The sequence below is a fragment of the Pteronotus mesoamericanus genome, unplaced genomic scaffold (genome assembly GCF_021234165.1).
Source record: "Pteronotus mesoamericanus isolate MK-2021 breed Mesoamerican mustached bat unplaced genomic scaffold, CSHL_Meso_final scaffold_651, whole genome shotgun sequence".
NCBI classification, from domain to species: domain Eukaryota; kingdom Metazoa; phylum Chordata; class Mammalia; order Chiroptera; family Mormoopidae; genus Pteronotus; species Pteronotus mesoamericanus.
Window position 1 is genome coordinate 34,400,001 of NW_026555325.1, and position 21,414 is coordinate 34,421,414.

The window sequence follows — 21,414 nt, forward strand, 5'->3', positions numbered from 1 at the left end:
AGAAACTAAAAAATAATTCCTTACCTTGACTGCATTTTCAGAACCTTCTTCTTTAAAATCTTCATATTTCATTACTTCAGCCATAATGAATCCTTTTTCAAAATCTGTGTGAATCTTTCCTGCAGCCTGAGGAGCCTTCGTCCCTTTCTGTGAAAAGAAAGACCAGAAAAAACTAATTGCATTTAAGATGACTGACTGTAAGCGTGGAGTTTCTTTTTTCTGATCTGCAGTTGAGGTCAACTTAAACTTAGTTTAACATCAGTTAAGATGTCAGATACACAATTAGTACATTTTCAACACTGGGCGCTATCTGTATAGCAGATTTAGCCCAGACAGATCAGCAGATATTAAAGCAGCACAGCTTTGTTTTCCCTAACAGCCATCCAGTTTTATTGATTTAGATGCAGTGGTCTGGTTTTGGCCTGGGTTTCATTTCGATTTTCTATTCTTCACAGTGGAAAAAAAATAAGGATTTTAAAGTAACTTTCAAGATGAATTATCAAAGGTTTTAAAAAGATAAAAAGCTTTGAAATTTTCAGCTCATCTAAAGAACATATAAAAATCAATATATAAAGGGACATTTTAGAGATATTTCTAACAAATCATACAATCTATGTTTGGCAAATAATTTTGAAATTTTCCCAATAAAATTTTTGAACATTTCATATTATACACCCTGCTCCTAACCATCATGTAGAAAAATTCAAGCTGATGTAGGAAGAGAAATGTCTTATAATTACCCCATATGTTAAATTACAAGGACATACATCCCAGACACACACAAGCATGGAAAGAAATTTGAGAAATAATGGTGACCTAAACACTGCTTAATAAAGCATGTTAAAGTGATAAGAAGTCTGACACTATAAAGCACAGTTTTTACAATAAAAGATGTATTGGGTTAATATGGCTACTCACTGATGCTTACCTGACTAAATATCTCAGCATATTAAATCATGGATACTTACAATCAGTCTTAAGATAAACCAGCTTTCACATTTTCAAGCCCAGAGCACGTTATCTTTCCTGCTATGCATACTTAAGGTGAGAAGTTTTAAGGCTTTAAAATATATAGTAAAAATAAACCCTGGCAATTTATTTACCAACTCAGATTTGCTTTGACATAATTTTGTAAGGCTATATAAAAGAACCTTGGTTAGAAATCAATCAAACATTTTAGTTTTTTCCAAAAGGGAGAGGAGATAAGAGAAAAGTGAATCTCACATTCACACAACGCATTGAACACTATGCTGAACTGTCTCCATGCTCCTATCCACGTAAAATCAAAATAAATGTTACAATAAATTGCGGTAGTCAGTGAAAACAGAAATCAAAGCAGCACCAAATTAATCATGTAGCATATATTTAAAAAGCTTAATAAAAGAATGAATAAGACACTGAGTAGTTCTGAAAGTTCTGCCATAATTTTTATGTTTGATAACACTATTTGGGACCAAATATATTTCAAAATATTTTTCAGTAGTATATTACAATATATTTACATTTAAAAGCAAGCCATTACAGTTCAGTTTCTATTGTCCTCTGGGAATAAATTAGTCATTCTTTCTGGTCCTAATCAGTATACATCAATACAAATCATATTTTTAAAAAAGATTGAATGTATAACTGAAAAAAATAAACACTACTTCTATGAACTCAAATTACAAAAGACATGAATTATTACACATTGAGTTTAGCTCTTTGAGCCCAACTTTGTATCTATGAAGAGCATAATGATGTCATATTGCTTTTATTGCTGAAAATGTAATCCGAGCAAAGCAAAGGAGGAAAGAACCACCCGCAACCCAAACAAACTTAGCGAATACAAAATGAAAAGCAACATCAATTTCACTGCAGACAAACCCAGTCACACAGATTAAGCAAGCACAATACTGGTGCGTCTTATCTCTGACCACAGGAGGAGGGTAGACAGATTCTACAGGATGAAGAAATTCAGACTATGTAATAGGCAGAATCAATTGTTACCTGCCTCAATCAATGCCGCTCCACTTTCACTGTTCAGCAGCTCACAAATAATTAAAGTTATCCTGGACAAAAACCTCATCTGTAATGACTAGCTAACCGCCACCATGACAAACTTCAAAGTCAGTGATATCAATCTGAATTCAATAGTGTGGAACTGGATATAGCTGATGAATAAGTATGAATCTTACCCTGATGGTCCATGCACGCACTTCATCTGGGCCTGCAGTGAAAAAGTATTCTAGTTGGAGTGCTGCAAACCCAGCCTTAATGATCTTTGGCAAAGCACTGAAATAAAATGAAACAAATTCACTCAACATATAAGTTGATAGTGCCAGAGATTTGTACAGAGCTAACATTATTCATTTCAAGCAGAAAATGTTAAAAGATTTTAGTAAATGACCATTCATCTTTCTAATGCACTTGAAGAGGTCAGAAAGCATATAACTATTTCTAAAAAAACCCACCTTTAAAACTGGTTTTAATTGTATTAGTCCGAATATATCATTTAGAATTGTTTACTAGAAAAAAGAAATTTTTGATCTACCCATTCTATGGCTATTTCCTCCAATATTAATCATTTCCAGGTTGTGGTCATGAAAGCAAAATTACTTGATAGAAATTCAATGTTTAAACAATATATTACAGTTACTCAGAAAAAATTCAGGCAACTGATTCACCCTTTCCCCTCCCCCACTGAACATGACGAAAGAGTTTTGGCGATCATTGCTTCTCAAAAATATACATAACTAATACCTATGTTATAATTAAAACACTGTACAGAGATGACAGATGACAGTTAAAAACTTAATTTAAAATAAATCTTTTCACTCTGTCTCATGGTAAAGAAAGGAGAAGATTCCCTCTTTATAATGGTAATTACTCTGTCATTTATTATTCTATCAGCGCAAGCAATTAAATTACTGCAAGGAAATAGTTGATAATAAAGTGTAGGGAAAATGAATGCTAAATTAACCTTTGTGTCATGTTCGCTTCCAGATACTTCTGTCTCTCCTCAGCACTCAATTCTTGCAACTTGAGTTCCAAGGCCCCACTAAAAGGAATGACCAAGGCACCTGGGTCATACCTGTCCACCCACTCTTTAATTTTTATCAACCTGTAGACAAAAAAGGGCACAACATTATCTTGTAGTGCATGCATGACTGTACCACATTCATTATTATCAAGTAGCACATACATATTCATAAGAATTGCACGGTTTTATGATGCCATCTTTTTGTGTATAGCTTTCCAAGGTCAAGGCATTAACAGGCAGCAATTGCTTCAGGTATACGCCATAATATTTTACTGTAATCCAGTTTTACGTTAGCACATTATCTACAGGAACTATTATACAAATATTTTAAAACTTTTAAGTTACAATAAATTTGTTCAGCATTAACACCTGTGCCCTTGAAAACCTCAATTTTGAATTATTTTCCTTAAAGTAAATTTAAAAACAACAAAGCTCTGTTTGCAGAAATATCAGACCTAAAAGTACCAGCTAATTTTGAAGAGTCTTTGATAAGTAAATAATTTGTTCCACCCAGACATCTATATGCCTGGTTTAGTTCCTTCTCAGACTAACGGGAGTTTACATTTGTATTGGTTTTGAGGGACATTTCTGCATATCAAAACAAACATGTCCAGAAATACAGGTTTACAAACCTAATTGATTATGTACATGCTGCTCTTATAAACCTCACTCCTGTAGGATCATGAGTAATACAAATACAGAAACAATGTCCTTTGAATTGAAAAGGTTTTGAAAAGCCAAAGCAGTTAGGAAATTGATACCAAGTGTTACTTAAAAAGATGCCTTGATTTTTCTTTCTTCCAAAGCAAGGGATATTCTGTCAATGCAGTAGTTAGAACACAAATGAAGTAAGTGTAGTGAATATATTACCCTACCATTTTGCTGGCTTTTTAATTCTTGGGCACGTTACTGAACCTTTCTAAGCCTCAGTTTCCTCATCTATAAATATGGGTAAGATCACAGTAAATATTATATTGTAAAGAACCCAAAAAAGTAATGCCTGGCGTATAGTAAACAAATCTTAACAGTAATTACTATTATTAATTTTTATTCTCAGATAATCATAGTATGTATGCTTATATTTCTGGAATAGAGTTTATATAGAATTTAATATAGATTTCATAGAAATTTATATTAATGCATACCATGCATAGTTCCACTAGTCCCCCATATTTAGACCAAGGCTTTAATAGCTACTATGGCAAAAAAAATGTAGCAAGAATCCTTTCAGGGGTGTCCAACCTTCTGGTGTCTCTGGGCCACACTGGAAGAAGATTTGTCTTGGGTCACACATTAAATACACAAACACTAATGAAAACTGATGAGCAAAAAAAAGATTTTAAGTAAATTTATGATTTTGTGTTGGGCTGCATGCAGCCTGTGGGCCACGGGTTGGACACCCCTGCTTGAGTTAAATAATCAATGTTAATGTTACTTTAGGGAAAAGAAACATAAGAATTAAGACACATATTCATTAATACTCACCTATCAAAGAAAATGGCAGAAAATCAGAGTTATTAGAAAGTTAAAAATAAATATGGCCTACTGAATAGGCTTTAGAATGGGATAAAGGAGTGAAAAATTCACAAGTTTGTACATGTTTGTTATACAAGGCTAACATATAGTTTATTTAATATGCTATCAGTGGTTCTTGCTCTTCATAATTGTTTTTTCCTTTTGGTCACATCCTAAAAAAACCAGACCAACCCAATTTGTTTTAGTGTCCTTTAATGTAGGAAATCCAAATCAGATATTTTCTTATCCACAATTACAAAGGGCAGGTTAAGGAAAAAAAGGAACATTTAAATTGATACTTCTGCCTATAATAAAATTGTGAGATTCTAAGTTACCTCATTGACCTACACTATTCAAACTGTACCAAACTGTACATTAAAATGTAACATAAGTTTATTATACAAGTCAGATACAATCAAATACGCAATTATAAAAAGATCACATACCAAATACAGAGTCAATGAAAGTGAAATAAAACAAGCCCAAGTAAAAGGGTAATAATAAAAATATCATATATATTTAGTTTCATAAATATGGTCAACATAACTAATAAAACTAGCACTGTTACAAAACAACAAGATATGAAATAATTACTTTGGCTAAAACATCAATTCAGAATAACAATAGTTCTACCCTGTCATTTTAACAGCCTTTCTTGCAGAGGCCTCAGAGGGATTATTTGCATTCCTCAGGTGTTCTATTGTACAATTCAGATGAATAAAGACTTACAAATCATTCCTCTACTGCCAATGTGAGACTTTGATCTGGTGAATACACCATTGTACCTTAACTATAATTGGCAAAAAACCTGACAGTGTAGAGCATCACAAGCTTAATAACAAAGGAGAATATCTCAAAGTGTTGACAGATGATCTTCATAATGCAGAAGCAGAGCTGGTACATTTTAGCAATAAATGAGCACTGAGGTCTAAAGGTCTCTAAAGTGACTGACATCAGACCTGCTATAGCCTCACTAAAAGAACAAGGTGCCGTAGCACTCTCCGTAAAGTGAGTTAGGTTCTTTGCCTGCAAGCTTCACTTTTGTGACTTTCACTGTCACAGAAAACACAGGGAAGATGAAAAGTGAGTTAGGTTCTTTGGCTGGCTGCTTTACTTTTGTTACTTTTACTATCAAACAAAAGTGAGAAATGTCCCAAAGTGATTTTTAATTACATATTTGAAATAAGCCATGGGTAATTTTAAAAATATGATTCAATTTTGAGATTACTGACTGAAATATATATAATATATCTGTTAGGTCTGATGGTTACAAAAGTGTGATAATGAGGCCAAGATCACAAGTTTGAACCCCATTGGGACCAGTTACCGTTTGCAGAAAAATGTCTATTCTATTGCTACAAACCATACCCCAAACTATAGTTAGTCATCTCAAAAATGTGTGCTACTGGCACAGGAGGGATATGAAAAAAATCAAAGTTGAGCTCAGTATCCTACTAGAAAAACAATTTCAAGTACATTCTTTCAAAATGACTGAATAATAATTTCTACATACAAAGGCTAGCAAATATGTAAAGAAAACTATGCAATTGTTAGGGATCAAAATAATAATGCTAATGATAATATTGTCATCGAGTATCAAATTATGAGTGGAGAAGAAACAGTAAACACAATACATTCATAAAGAGTCCAACTGTAGAAAGACTTTCATAGGACGTATTCATTTTACAAATTTATATGAACACATTATTGCAAGGGGTTCCATCCTTCTCTTAAGGAGCTGAAGCCACAATGATTTCCCCAAAGTCTTATGAGTGACCAACAGAAAGAGGAACTGCCATTAGTTGTATATTTCTCCCTGGTAATGAAGCAAAGGGACAAAGCAGGGACAATCAGTTTGAAGACTAAAAGGGTGATGGTTGGAGATACACTGGCAGTGATCTGGTAGATTCTTTGGCATAATAAGATCTTTAATATTAAGTTAGTATTACATTTCTAAAAGATTGTGTCTCAAATTTACCTTTGGTTTTATCATCTGACTTTCTTAGCCAGTCTTGAAATTCCAGAATCTGTAATTTGATTTTCTTAGGATTAGTTTACATTGTTTGTATTTCTCTTCCCAGATATTAATTTTAATTCTAAAAATTCACTTTCAAATCTACCTGCTCTGTTTTGGGTAACACTTTACTCTTGTTTAATGAATTCTTACTTCCTTTCAGTCTTTTAAACAGGTTATTTTAAAAGCTCCTTTCAGACTGGACTGCTCTAATTAATTCTGGTTTCTCCGGTAGATCTCTGCCCTCACCATTTATCACTGGCTAACCTCTCACAAATGCTGGTTCCTGAGTATATGCTGTGCTATTTTTGGGCGTGTGATCATTTGGGAGCAGCAGCTATATTCCAAGGGAATCTGTGTTCTCCTGGTTTATTGAGATGTACCTATAGTTTTATTGTAGTTTCTTCTAGGGAAAGAACAATGGAGGGCCTTGGGCTCCGGATCATTTTAAGGCTTAGTGTTCCGGCACTAGGTTATCGGTAATGCAAATTAAGTCCCGCTAGCTCTTAGAGTGAAGTCCCGGTCTCTAACTTCCTGAGATTAACAGTTTCCTCCCTTGTTCCCAAGGGATGGAAGGGCGGTTTTTCTAGCATCTAATCATGGAAAGGATAGCTTTTTCTAGGCATTATGAGTGAGCCTTGTTTTAGCAGCACCTGTAGCATGGGGTCTGCATCCTGACTCCTATTCCTATAGGAACGTGAAGGCCTCTAAGCCATACGTAAGCTCAGATTTCCCCGAGGGTCACACATTATTGATTCTCTACTGTCACCGAGTCCTTTGTTTTGGGCATCTAGAGAATCCTTTTTCTTGCTTTTAAGTCCTGCTGTGTGTTCTAAAAACACCACACCATCATCCATACCACCCTTTTCTGGTTGCCTTCTCTGGGGGGGGGGGGGGCGCGGGGGTGTGTGTGTGTGTGTGTGTGTGTGTGTGTGTGTGTGTACAAACAAGATAAACATAATCTTATTATACATAAGATATACAAGATATACATAAACAAAATATATATTAGAAACAAGAAGGGAGTTTCTTGCACTGGCTCAGTCCACCATCTTAACTCAAAGCCCTCCATCCAAAAGTTAAATCCTTCATTTTATTGTGTTCTACTACAATACCTTTCAACATTTTTTGACCATCACCTGCAGGAAGAAATTGATTTTACACTTGACTCAAACATATGGTGCACAGACATTATTTTCATACACATACCCAAACTGATACAGGTTTCACAAAACAATACTTACCTTTATAATGGGAAATAAAATAATCCCAATGGTACTATTTGATATTTTGCATAAAACTAAACTCTTGTAACTTAAAATAAGCCCCTGAAATAGTTTTCTCTAATATACTTTAATAAGAACTTTAATTTATTCTTTTCTACACATCATGTCCATCTAGCCATTCAACTACCCTTAGCTACTCAAATTCTGATTATCTGTTCTAAAAATCCTTTAAAGATGGCTAAATCCAGCACTAAAGCCAAGTTACATTATCATGTCTGATATCTTTGTTGAACATTAGAATGCTCCCAAATTCTTCTTTGCAACATCAAAGTATATTTAAAATCTTTGAAGTTGTTACATATGGTATATTAGGTCCTTATACACACCTTATATAGTTTTGACCTAAAAAAATTAGCAGTGACATCTTGCTTTTGACTGAATATAACTGCTGGCAAGAACCATATGTCAATATTCAGAAAAGATGTAACTTACACAAAGGAGGATCCAAAGCTGGTTTATTCAGTGACTTGACATCATTTAATCAATGTTAATAAGGACCTGACCTTTACTAAGCTAGTTCCCCTCATGTTGTTCATGGTATGGATGTACCATAAATCCAGAGGGCACTGATAAACACTGAAGTCATTTCTAGTCTCCTTCTTTACTAGAAATGAGGTTTACTCTTATTTCTATTAAAACTGTTCAGTGTCCCGCCCCGGCTGCTGTGGCTCAGCAGACCAAACTCCAGCTGTGAATCAAAAGGTTGCCCATTTGATTTACGTTAGGGCACATGCCCAGGTTATGGGCCAGGTCCCCATGCGGGGCTGTATGAGAGGCAACTGATGGATAGTTTCTCTCCCTCTCTCTATAAAAGTAAATAAAATAAAATTCTTAAAAAATTCTTTAAAAAATAAAACTGTATAGTGTCCCCAAAAATAACTTAAATATATCACATTCCTCTTTTCCAATTTTCAAATATTTTCACTGCAAATTAATGTCAATTTACAGTGTTCTGAAACAACACACACACACACACACACACGCACGCACGCACAAAAAAGAGAGAGTAAGGCTTATGGAAGGTAAGGTTATCTTCTTAAAGATGACAAACATTATTTAATCAATCCACTTAACTTAAAAATGTCAATAAAAAATACTGGAAACCTGCACTAAAAATAATAACACAAACAATATACAACAAACAATGCTCATTCAAACTCAAAAACTGGCTCTAGAAAATCCAAAATTATCAACTCTTAAAAATTCTTTGTTTGAATAAAGTTATTAGAATGGGTTGATTAAGGAAGTCAGTCCAGGGGGCAGGAGAGAGAAAGAAGAAATATCAAAAAAGTAATTTCTAGTATAATTGATTAGTGTCTGGAAATCTAATCCCTCTGCTAAAAGAGATCCCCATCTTTGATGTATGTAATAAACTTCAAGTTTCAACGTTTTTGTCTGACTTCATGGAGTTATATAGAATAACAATTACAACTATGCTTCTCAAAGTACGGGCATATCACTTGCGTGCTTGTTAGAAATGCAACTTCATAATTTGCATTTTAATAATACCCCTAAGTATTTCTTACACATGTTAAACTTTCAGAAACAATGAACTAATAATAAAGGACTTGGAAAATAAAAGCAAATTAACTGAAAGCTTAAAAATGTTTAAGATAACTCTGAAGACCAACAGATAACTAAGCAGATGCTAACTTCCTATCCCACTGAAAGAAGAGTGAGAACAATAGAAAAATTCCTGCTTACATCTCCAGGTTCAAAAACCAGAAGAGGAAAAAGTCACTAGAATTTCAGTAAGTATATGGGAAATATCTAATTTGAATCTTCTGTAATGTCAAAGGAATTTCAGATTCACATGTAAAAATAATTAATTTAGAATAACCGTGGTCAACAGTTTCTTACTTTGTAAGACACAATTTTCCCTCTCTCATTCACTCAATACCTGGAAAAACATCTGTACTAAGTTAGCTTTGGAGTCTAGATTCAAAATATAAGAAGTGATTCCAGCAGAGAGGGCTTTCGTGAAATCTGAATTCATAACAAGTAAAAGGGGTATCACCACAAATTGTTTCCTATGAGGACCTCACAGAACCACCGTCTGAAAAACCCCATTCATTTTGTAGTTACTATAATAAAATGGCATTCGTATACATACGTAAATAGATGTATCAATATATGTATGAATGTGTATATAAAAGAAAAATTCTAGAGATAGGGGCATTCATTTTGCAGCAAATAAACACCGAGTTTCAGGCTTTCTGTTTCAAAGATTAACGAGCTTTCTGACTCTAGTGGTAACTGGAAGGTTATAAGGAAATTGAAATGATAGGTGTTATGACAAGCAGACAACCTTAAAAGCAAATTAGAAAAACTGGAATATATTTATCCCAACACTTTGGGCTCACCATGACTCTGGGATTTCTTTAACTCTTAATATGCTTTAAAAAAAAAAAGATAATGCAAAGATAATACATGCAATTAATCTATGTAACATGTAATCACTGCATGGCAATATTTTCTATGCTCAGCAAAAAGGCTCCCTTAAAAAATGTCTTGCAATGAATAAACAGGAGGAAACATTAGGGTGAATCCTAATTAGTTTGAGGAAATCACAGTAATTCCATTCTCTCCATCTGGCAACTGGAAAGAATGGGCATACGAATCTGTTCTTGTCAATGGGACAGGAGGAGAACCCTATGAAAAGAATCTCAAATGTTCCTGGAGGCTCTTAAAAAGAGAAAAGAGTCTCTGCTGTCCTCTGTGTCTGGATCTTAACCCTGAAATTGTAGCAGGCATTTTGTGGCCTAAAGAGTGGAAGTGGGGAATGATGAGAAAAACCTCTTTTCTTGGTAGTATCACAGGACATTGAATTAACCAACCCAGAAGACAAATTACCTTGGGCCTTATTATTATGTATGGAGGTTGTCTTTGTTATTTGCAGCTGAAAGCATTCTGATAATCCTCATTTAAGTATATGACTGCAGCTCCTCTTAACTGGTTTAACTCCAATTTATTCTTTAAGAATCAGTTTCGGAAGAGCTTTCCCTGAGCTTCGATATGGATAGATGTTATTACCACACCCCATACTATAAATTGCCCATTTTCTTGTTTATCTCTTCCCCCTATATACTGAAACCAAAATCTTCTTGAGGTAAGGAACTTGTCTTTGTTCCCTGACATATCCACAGAACTCTCCCAGCATCGCACCTGGCACATAGTGGATGCTCAAACATTTTCTGAATGAGTAAGAAGGTGGAAAGAACTTTAACTAATAACTAGCTAAGGACAGTTATTTAAGGCCTCTTAGTTTTAATGTATTCATCTGCAGCCCTGGCAAGTGTGGCTTACTTGATTAAAGTGCTGTTCTGTACACTGAAGGGTCATGGGAGGGTCATGGGTTCAATTGCTCATTAGGGCACATGCCTAGGTTGCAGGTTCAATACCCAGTCAGGGAACATACAAGAGGCAGTCAACCAATGTTTCTCTTTCTCCCCCACCCTTCCTCTCTTTCTTACAAAAAAAAAAAAAAAAAAGGACAAACAAAAAACAACGCCCCCCCCCCCCATGATAGAGTGTCCTTGCCTGAGGATAAAAAATTAATTTACTCATCTGCAAACTAATAAGTAGTTTTCAACCTGTTCTGGGTTCCCCAAAAACACTTCCAAGATGCTTTGAGGAGAAAGGATAGAGAGAGCAAGGTGGGGAGAAACAGGGGTTTTGCGCTCTCCAGTCTTGCATTTCAACCAGAGCTGCATCATTCTTGTATGTTGGATTCCTGCATATTTCATCAAAATAAAGAGTTCTGTTCCTTTTAACAACTCTAAAATTTAATGACTGAATGATCTTTTTTCAGATGGCAAATTCTATCATTTTATGACATGTACAAGAATTGAACAAAAACAAGTGCTAAAACCTTTAGGCACTTCCTATTTCTGCTTAAATGCTACTACTTTTTACCATATATATATATATATTTTTAAAAAGCCTCTCCCTTGCCATTTTTTGTCACTCTATTCCCTTACCTTGACTGACTTTTCTTTGCAGCACTTGCAAGGGGGGAACCCCCACAAAAACCGGAATTACCTTCTGGAGGGCAGGCTCCTTTTAATAAAGGGTTCCCTGCTAGGTGAGTGTTCTAGAAACCCCTCTTTATCAGTGTACCAGCTGGCGTTGTTGTGAGAAACTGCGTTTGGCTTTAGTGAATTTTTTTGGAGACTCCACGCATTTGCCCATTTCATGATGGGTGATTTACGAAAGCACCTGCACACATGGTGCTGAGTGTTCAACAGTTTTTGACCAAAACCAGCATGACCTCTGTGCCCCACCCTCCCTATTCACCTGATCTTGTCCTGAGTGACTTCTTTTTTTGTTTCCCTGGATGAAAAAAGTCCTCAAAGAGAAATGTTTTGCTGATGTGGAAGAGGTGAAACAAAAAATGGCAGAAGCACTAAAACACATCAAAATCGATGAGTTTAACAATTGTTTTGAGCAGTGGGAAAAAAATGCCTTGACAGGGGTATTTTATCCAATTCAGAGTACTTTGAAGGTGACTGAAATTTAAACATGTAAGAATAAATACACAATTTTTAATAAATAAATTCTGTTCTCTGGGGGTCCCCACTCATACAATCTTAATGTTATTGTCTTCCTCCCAGCATTGGTGAACCCACTTAACCGAGCTATTAGGTCAAGGAACTTTCCAAATACTTTGTTTACTTGAGTATCTTCAGCACCACTTATAATAGTGCCTGGCACAAGCAGATGCTCAGTGAATGTTGTGTGAACAATAAATAGGAATGAATTAAGGTGGAAGTTAACCTAAAAAAGATTAGGTAAATGGACACTCAAAAGTACATACATATGACTCTCACAGACCCTCCCTACCTGTCTCTTCTGTCAGAGGCAGCCATTAGACATTAGTAAGTCATAGTTAACTTGACCATTGGCGATATGCATGTTTATTAGCTAGAATGGTGAACTGAAAAATCATACCAACAGAAAACATTGAGTAAATATACCTAATTCAAGTACAGTTATACAAACAAAAATCTACAGTATAGTAGGGCTATTTTGATTCCCATATTAAACCTGTGGCTTGAACTATTTGTAATTCAAATCTGAACATTAAGGTTGGTGGTGAATATACCAAAAAGAGCACCTCAAATGTTAAGGTGTTCCCTGAGTTTCAGGCTTCTTATCCCTTCAAGGCTACTAAATTATAATTTGTTTTCATAATAAGTGGCCCCAAATTTGGTACATTTTTGATACTTTAGAACAGTGTTTTTCAAAATATCATTTCTGTACCACCAGTGAATCTATGACTCTACAAGAAAAACCTAGATTTATAATCTCTGCAAGTGGGACTTGCACCCAAACCTTACAACACTTTGCACTCTGATGGCTGAGAGCTACTAATTTTCAATCTCTTCCATTGCCTTGTAATTCTATATTATAGACTTAAACATTTCATATAGAAATATTCAGTAATTAAAGTTGTCATTAAGTATGAAACCAATATTTATAGCTTGAGACTATAAAACTCTATTAGGTGCAAGAATACTTCCCAACTAAGTTATGATCCTATAGATAAGATTAAAATATTTTTGGCCACGGCATCCAGGAATAAACTATCTTTCCTTTCACTTTTGTGCAAAGAAGACACCAGGTTAATACAATCCATAATCAAAATATAAACTTATAGGGAGGGTGACATATCTTGATCTATCACAGATACAATTTTTTAGAGAATGTAGATGGTATCAGAAATGGGACTTCCACATCCAAATGCTTTATGAAGATGAAGAAAGTCAAAAGACTACTCTCTGATATCTTGAGAGATGGCGGGCGAAGATGCTTGGAATAAGAGAGTATACATTAGGGAAGAGGGAGAAAGGTGGGGGTGGGGAGGGAGGGAAAGTACCGCAACATGCATCACAGTGGCAGTGCATCAAAGAAACACAGTACCATAAAAATGATAAAAACTTCAGTATTGAGCCTCTTTGATAGTAAAAGGCTTATAAAGAGTAAAAACTAAATTAAGATGGAAACATATTTAACAAAAGAAATATACCTGTATACAAAGTATCATTGACAGAAATTTAAGACCTTAAGTGGAAAGATGAGTGTTCACAGATATGAAGACTTAATGTTGTTAAGATAACAATAATCCCCAAACTGATTGACAGATTCAATGCAACGTATTGAAATTCCAGATGCCTTCTGTGTATAAATTGACAAGCCCATCCTAAAATTCAAATAAAAATCAAAAACCCCAAATAACCAAAACAATCTTGAAAAGGAAGAACAAAATTGGAGGATCCACCTTTTTCTAAGACTGGAGTACTTAAGACTGCAGTAATCAGGACTATGTAACAATGGCATAAGGCTAGACATATAGATCAACTGAACACAATTGAGAGTTGAAAAATAAACCCCATACATCTACAATCAAGTGATTTAAAAAAATTTTAATTGTGCGGAAAAAAAATTTACCATCTTTACTATTTTTAAGTGTGCAGTTCCGTAGCATTAGCTATATTCACATTGTTGTATAGTGAATCTTCAGAACTTTTTCATTCTGCAAACCTGTAATTTTATACCCACTGAATATCAACCTGTTTTCCACCACAGCCCCAGCCCCTCATTTTCCTTTCTGCTTCTATAAGTTTTACTACTTTAGACACCTCTTATAAGTAGAGTCATATAGTTTTTGCCTTTTTTGATTGGCTTATTTCACTTAGCATATTATTCTCAAGATTCACCTATGTTGTGGCATATGATCTTCTTTTTTAGGCTGAATAATATTTCTTCTTTTTTACACTTAGTAATATTCCATTGTGTGTACATATCACATTTTATTTATCCATTCATTCACTGATGGGCATTTGAGTTGTTTTATTGTTGACTACTGCAAACAATGCTGCAATGAACATAGGTAAACAGGTATCTTTTCAAGATCCTGTTTTCAAATTCTTTTGGATATGTATCTAAAAATAGGATCGCTGGACTATCTAGTAATTTTATTTTTAATTTTAAAAGAAACCTCCATACTGTTTTTCATAGTGGTTACACCACTTTTCATTCCTACCAATACTGTATCAGGGTTCCACTTTCTCTACATCTTTGCCAGCACTTGTTATTTTCTTTTAGAGTGGCCATTTTAATAGGTATGAAATGATTCATATCTCCTGGTTTTGATTTGCATTTCTCTAATAATTAGTGATGTTGAACATCTTGTCACATGTTTGTTAATATTCTTTGGGGAAATGCTTATTCAAGTCCTTTACCCATTTTTAAAATTGGGTTATTTGGGGTTTTTTGTTACTGAGTTATGTTATTGTCAATCAATTTTTTTACAAGGGTACCAAAACAATTAAATGGGGAAAGGATAGTCAAAAAATAGTACTTGGATAATTGGACAGCCACAGACAAAAATTAAAATGGACCAAATACCTAAATGTAAAAGTTAAAACTATAAAAGCTCTTAGAAGAAAAAAGGCAAACATCTGCATGACCTTGGATTGGGCAAGTTTCTTAGACATGGCACCCTAAGCACAAACAGCCAAAGAGAAAGTAAATTAGGCTTTATCAAAATTAAAAATTTTGTGCACCAAGGACACTATCAAGAAAGTGAAATGATAATCCTTAGAACGGGAAAAAAATATTTGGAAATCATCTATTTGAAAGGTCCTAGTAGCCAGAGTATATTAAAAACCTCAATAATAATTACAATATACAACTCAATTATAAAAAAAAAAACAACACCCAATTTAAAATGAGTAAAGGACTTGAACAGACATTTTTCCCAGGAAGATAAACAAATGGCCAAGAAGCATATGAAAAGATGCTCAATATCACTAACCATTAGAGAAATGTAAATCAAAACCATAATAAGATACCATTCCATACCCACTAGGATGATTATAATGAAAAAGATGAAAGATAGTAAGTGGTGTATCTATATAATGGAATGTAATTCAGCCCTAAAAAGAAATGAAGTACAGATGATGCTCAAACAACACAGGTCTGAAGTGTGTGGGTCGACTTATACACAGATTTTTTAATAAAACAATGTAAATGCACTTTCTCTTCCTTACAATTTTCTTAATAACATTTTCTTTTCTCTAGCTTACATTACTATAAGAATACAGTATATAATACATACAACATATAAAACATGTGTTAATCAACTTTATGTTATCAGTAAGGCTTCTGGCCAAAAATAGGTGATTAGCAGTTAAGCTTTAGGGAGTCATAAGTTATATACATATTTTCAATATGACATGGATAAATTTTGAAAACATACTAAGTAAGAGAAGCCATAAACAAAAAGACACTTACTGTATAATTCAACTTGTTTGAAATATCCTCAATAGACAAATCCAAAGAGACAGAAAGTAGATTAGTGGTTGCCAGGGGCTAGGTAGAAGAAGCAATGGGAAATGACTATTAATGGGCACAAGGTTTCTTTATGGAGTGTTGAATATGTTATAAAATTAGTGGTGATGCTGGCACAACATTATAAATATACTGAAACCCACTGAAACTGTGTATGGTAAGTTCTCACTTAATGTTGTTGACAGGTTCTTGGAACTGTGGTGAAATGATATATAATGAAACCAATTTTTCCAGAAGCTAATTGACACAAACAAGAGTTAAGTTCCTTTGGTATCTATCTTATTAATGTGACAAAATGACGTTAAATGAAATGACATTATTTGAGGGTCTGCTGTACTTTAATAGGGAGAATTTTGTGTAGGTTAATTATCTAATTTAAAAAACCCCAAAGCTAAATTGAGAATTTAAAGATAAAAACTAGACTTTTGGCCAAGATGGAGGCATAGGTAGATATACTTCGCCTCCTTGCACAACCAAAATAAGGGCAACAACAAATTTAAACACAAAAATAACCAGAAACTGCCAGAAAATCAAACTGTATGGAAGTCCGACAACCAAGGAGTTAAAGAAGAAGCCTTCATCTAGACCAGTACAAGAGTTGGAGACAGGCAGCCGGGGTGGGGAGGACGCGTAGCAAGGTGGTGGCTGGAGGACCGGGTGGTCCCACATTTGTGTGTGGATAAACCAGGAGGAGCAACTGGGGAGCAAGAAAGACCACACAATCCAGGGTTCCAGCACGAGAAAAGAAAGCCTCAAACCCTCTGGTTGTGAAAACCTGTGGGGTTGGAGAGGCAGGAGAAACTCCCAGCCTCACGGGAGAGTTCACTGGAGAGACCCACAGGGTCCTATAATGTACACAAACCCACCCACTTGGGAAACAGCACCAGGAGGGCCCAATTCGCTTGTGGGCAGCAGGAGAAGTGACTGAAAGCCGGCCGAGAGCCAAGCAAGCGGCATCGTTCCCTCTCAGACCCCACCCCACATACAGCATCACAGCACAGTGACCTGGGCTGCCCTGCCCTGGAGAATATCTCAGGTTCCACCCCTTCCAACAATTTCCAAGGTGCCCCGAGACAAAGAAATATGGCCCAAATGAAAGGACAGATCAAAGCTCCAAAAACAGAACTAAGCGATGAACAGCTAGCCAACCTATCAGATGCACAGTTCAAAACACTGGTAATCAGGATGCTCACGGAATTGGTTAACTATAGTCGCAAAATGGAGGGAAAAGGGAAGGCTATGCAAAGTGAAATAAAGAAAAGTATACAGGGAACCAACAGTAAAGGGAAGGAAATCAGGGCTCAAATCAACTATTGGGAGCAGAAGGAAGACATAAACATTCAACCAGAACAGAATGAAGAAACAAGAATTCAAAAAAATGAGGAGAGGCTTAGGAACCTCTGGGACAACTTTAAACGTTCCGACGTCCAAATCATAGGGGTGCCAGAAGGAGAAGAGGAAAAGCAAGAAATTGAAAACTTATATGAAAAAATAATGAAGGAGAACTTCCCCATCCAGGCCAAGGAAACAGATTTCCAGGAGATCCAGGAAGCTCAGAGAGTCCCAAAGAAGTTGGACTCAAAGAAGCACACACCAAGGCACATCGTAATTACATTACCCAAGATTAAAGGTAAGGAGAGAACCTTAAAAGCAGCAAGAGGAAAAGAGTCAGTTACTTAAAAAGGAGTGCCCATAAGACTATCAGCTGATTTCTCAAAAGAAACCTTGCAGGCAAGAAGGGGCTGGAAGAAGTATTCGAAGTCATGAAAGGCAAGGACCTACAACGCAGATTACTCTACCCAGCAAAGCTATCATTTAGGCTAGAAGGGCAGAGAAAGTGCTTCCCAGAGAAGGTCAAGTTAAAGGAGTTCATAATCACCAAGCCCTTATTATATGAAATGTTAAAGGGACTTATCTAAGACAAAGAAGATGATCAAAAACTATGAACAGTAAAACAGAGGGGAGGGGAGATGGAAGAATGAGGGAAAAGGTACAGGAAATAAGCAGCATAAATAGTGGGTACAAAATAGGCAGGGGGGAGGTTAAGAGTAGTCTAGGAAATGGAGAAGCCAAAGAACTTATATGTACAGCCCATGGACATGAACTAAGAGGAGGAGAATACTGGGGGGGGGGGGGGGAGGCAGTGTCGGTTGGGGGGGAATAAAGGGGAGGAAAAAAAATGGGACAACTGTAATAGCATAATCAATAAAATATATTTAAAAAAGAAAAGATAAAGATAAAAAACTAAATGCTAATATTCTTTCTGCACATTATGATCCTATAATGTCTGACCTTCCTGCAGAAGTAGTAGCAATCAATAGAAAAAGATTTTGAGGCATCTGGTCAAGATGACAACATAGGCAGACACGGCTCATCTCTTCACACGACCACATCAAAACTACAACTAAAATATAGAGCAACCATCATTCAGGAATTTCAGAGATTCATCTGAATGGAAGTTTGACAATTACAAAATCGAGTTGAATGGAAATCTGACAACTACGGAATTGAACAAACCACATCCATCCAGACTGGTAGGAGCAGTGCAGATGAGGAACAGGCTGGCATCACACCCACGTGGATAAAAATTCAGGATGAATATCTCAGGAGCAAGGGGTACCAGACTCACACCAAGCCCCCCAGCCCAGGATTCCATTGCCAGGAAGAGAAGTCCCTACTTCTGGCTGTAAAAACCAGCGGGGATTGATTTGGTGGAGGAGGCTGCTGGAGCCCTAAGCAGTTCTTTTTGGGGAACCCCCACACTCACTCACCTGTACAGACTCGCTCTCTCTGAACTCCAGCACAGGGGTGGCAGCTTGAAGGGCACCAGTGGTATACACGGAGAGACTGAAGTGTTTGGCATGGGGGTAAGCAGAAGCCATTGTCCCTTTTCTGAACCCTCCCCCGACAGAGCCACCAGGCAGGTGCCATATCTGGGACTCCATCAACCTGGCTAACACTGTTTGCCCCACCCTGGAGATCCCCAGAGACTCTGTCCCAGCCAACTTAGACCTACCCAAGCTGCTTTTCCATATGCACGTCTGGTCTCGGCTCATGTGTCACACATCCTAAGTCCTCTCAAACAAGCAACAGCCAACTTCAGTGAGCTCCCAACCCCGATACCTCTTGCTAAGTGACCCCAGGACCTGCACTAGCTGCAACCAGCCTAGATTCACAGCTTGGCTTCACCTGGGAATCTCCAAGCCCAGCACAAGTAGCAGCCATATCCGATTGCTTTATACCTCAGGCAAGATGGCCCCAGGCAAAACACAAGTCGGGGCTGGCCTTGGCCTGAACCACCCCGGATACCCTAGGGCCAGCACACCCAGTGGACAGCTATAGACCACATCAGAGCACAACCACCCTGCCCCTGCACCGCTGATCCTTCACAGAGGGCAGGGGTTGGCGGTCGGTGGTCACAGCCAGTCCTTGCAGCTGACCGGCCTGGGTAAATCCCTCCCATTGACCTGTCAGCAGCAATCAAGGCTCAACTACAAGTGGAGGGTGTACTCAGCCCACACAAAGGGCACACCTCCAGTACCCAGCTTGGGTGATTGGGGGGGCTGTGCCACTGGACCCTACAAGACACCTACTACGTTAGGCCACACTACCAAGACATGGAGTCAAAGCAGCTCTCCCTAATACATAGAAATAAACACAGGGAGGGGGGCTGCCAAAACAAGGGGACAAAAAAACATGGCCCAGTTGAAAGAACAGATCAAAACTCCAGAAGAAGAGCTAAATGAAATGGAGATAAGAAAATCTATCAGATGCAGAGTTCAAAACACTGACTGCCAGGATGCTCAAAGAACTTAGTGAGGAGCTCAACAGCATAAAACAGATCTAGTCAGAAACGAAGGATACAGTAATTGAAATAAAGAACAATTTACAGGGAAACAGCAGTAGAGTGGATGAAGCCACGAGGATCAAATCAATGATTTGGAACACAAGGAAGCAAAAAAACAACCACACAGAACAAGAAGAAAAGAGAATCCAAAAGAATGAGGATAGTATAAACAGCCTCTGGGACTTTAAGAGGACCAACATTCATCTCATAGGGACGCCAAAAGAAGAGGAAGAGCAAGAAATTGGACACCTGTCTGAAAAAAAATGAAAGAAAACTTCCCTAATTTGGGGAAGGAAATAGACATGCACGTCCAGGAAGCTCAGAGAGTCCCAATTATGACGGATGCAAAGAGGCCCTCTCCAAGACACATCATTATTAAAAGGCCAAAGGTTAAAGATAAAGAGAGATTCCGAAAAGTAAGAGAAAAGAAGATAGTTAAGGGAAGATTGCCAGATGGGAGAGGGAAGAAGGAGAATGGGTGAAGAGGTGAGGGGATTAAGAAGTACATATAGATAATAACAGAATAGCCTTGTTGATGTAAAGTACAGTATAGGAAATGGAGTAGCCAAAGAACTTATATGCATGACCCATGTATGTGAACAATGGCTGGGGATTGCCAGAGGGATTGGGGGTTGCTGGGTGTAGGGGGGAAATGGGGAATAATTGGGACAACTGTAATAGTATAATCAGTAAAATATAATTTAAAAGAAAGATTTTAGAGCAAGGCAAACATCATTTCAAATTCCAGCTTAATCGCATACTAGCTATAAGATCCTGAGAAAACCATTTAAGCATCCTGAACCTTTGTTTAATCATCTGTAACACAAATAAAAATACCTATCCTTACAGGTAAACATAGTATTAAAGTTTCTAGAATGCAGGAGGCCTTCAAACGTCAGCCCCCAATCTTAGCTGTCTCCTATCAGTGAGTGCGGTCATTCATTCTCAATAGTTACTGTAGAGTTAAAAATACTGTTAGATTGTCTGCAAGTAGTAAAGAATGAGAGTTCTTTTTAAGAGTCAGGCCATATTCCTGGCAAGAAGCTTTGCCTAACTGACTCTCTATAGACGGACAAGGAGGTAAGTAGAAGGAAGAAAATTCAAGCACAATGACTACAAAAATACATATATTAACTATGTGTACTAATAAGCATTGTGCTAGATCTTGGAAGTACAACTTTGAAAAAGGGGGTGCTGGGAGGGAAGGAAAAACATACATAATTATAAAAGAGCTTAAGTGTTATGACAGGAAGTAATATGCCACAGACATAATGAGGAGAGGGGTGCACACTTTCAATTAAGGAAGATTTGATCTCATTAAAACTGGGAATTTTAGAAAAAGAAACTAATGCATTTAATGGTGTTTTTTTGTTATATA

At 36.7% G+C, this 21,414-nt stretch overlaps 1 protein-coding gene across 1 annotated transcript in view; it reads right to left on the bottom strand.

The window, feature by feature from the left end:
- The window catches only part of OLA1 (Obg like ATPase 1), a 174,161-nt gene that overhangs the window by 4,542 nt on the left and 148,205 nt on the right, over nt 1-21,414 (bottom strand). Inside the window, exons 8-10 of the mRNA XM_054562371.1 lie at nt 2,960-3,100; nt 2,175-2,271; nt 25-147 (exon numbers count right to left, since the gene is read on the bottom strand). Coding sequence (XP_054418346.1) covers nt 25-147; nt 2,175-2,271; nt 2,960-3,100 — 361 coding nt within the window. The remainder of the gene's footprint in view (nt 1-24; nt 148-2,174; nt 2,272-2,959; nt 3,101-21,414) is intronic.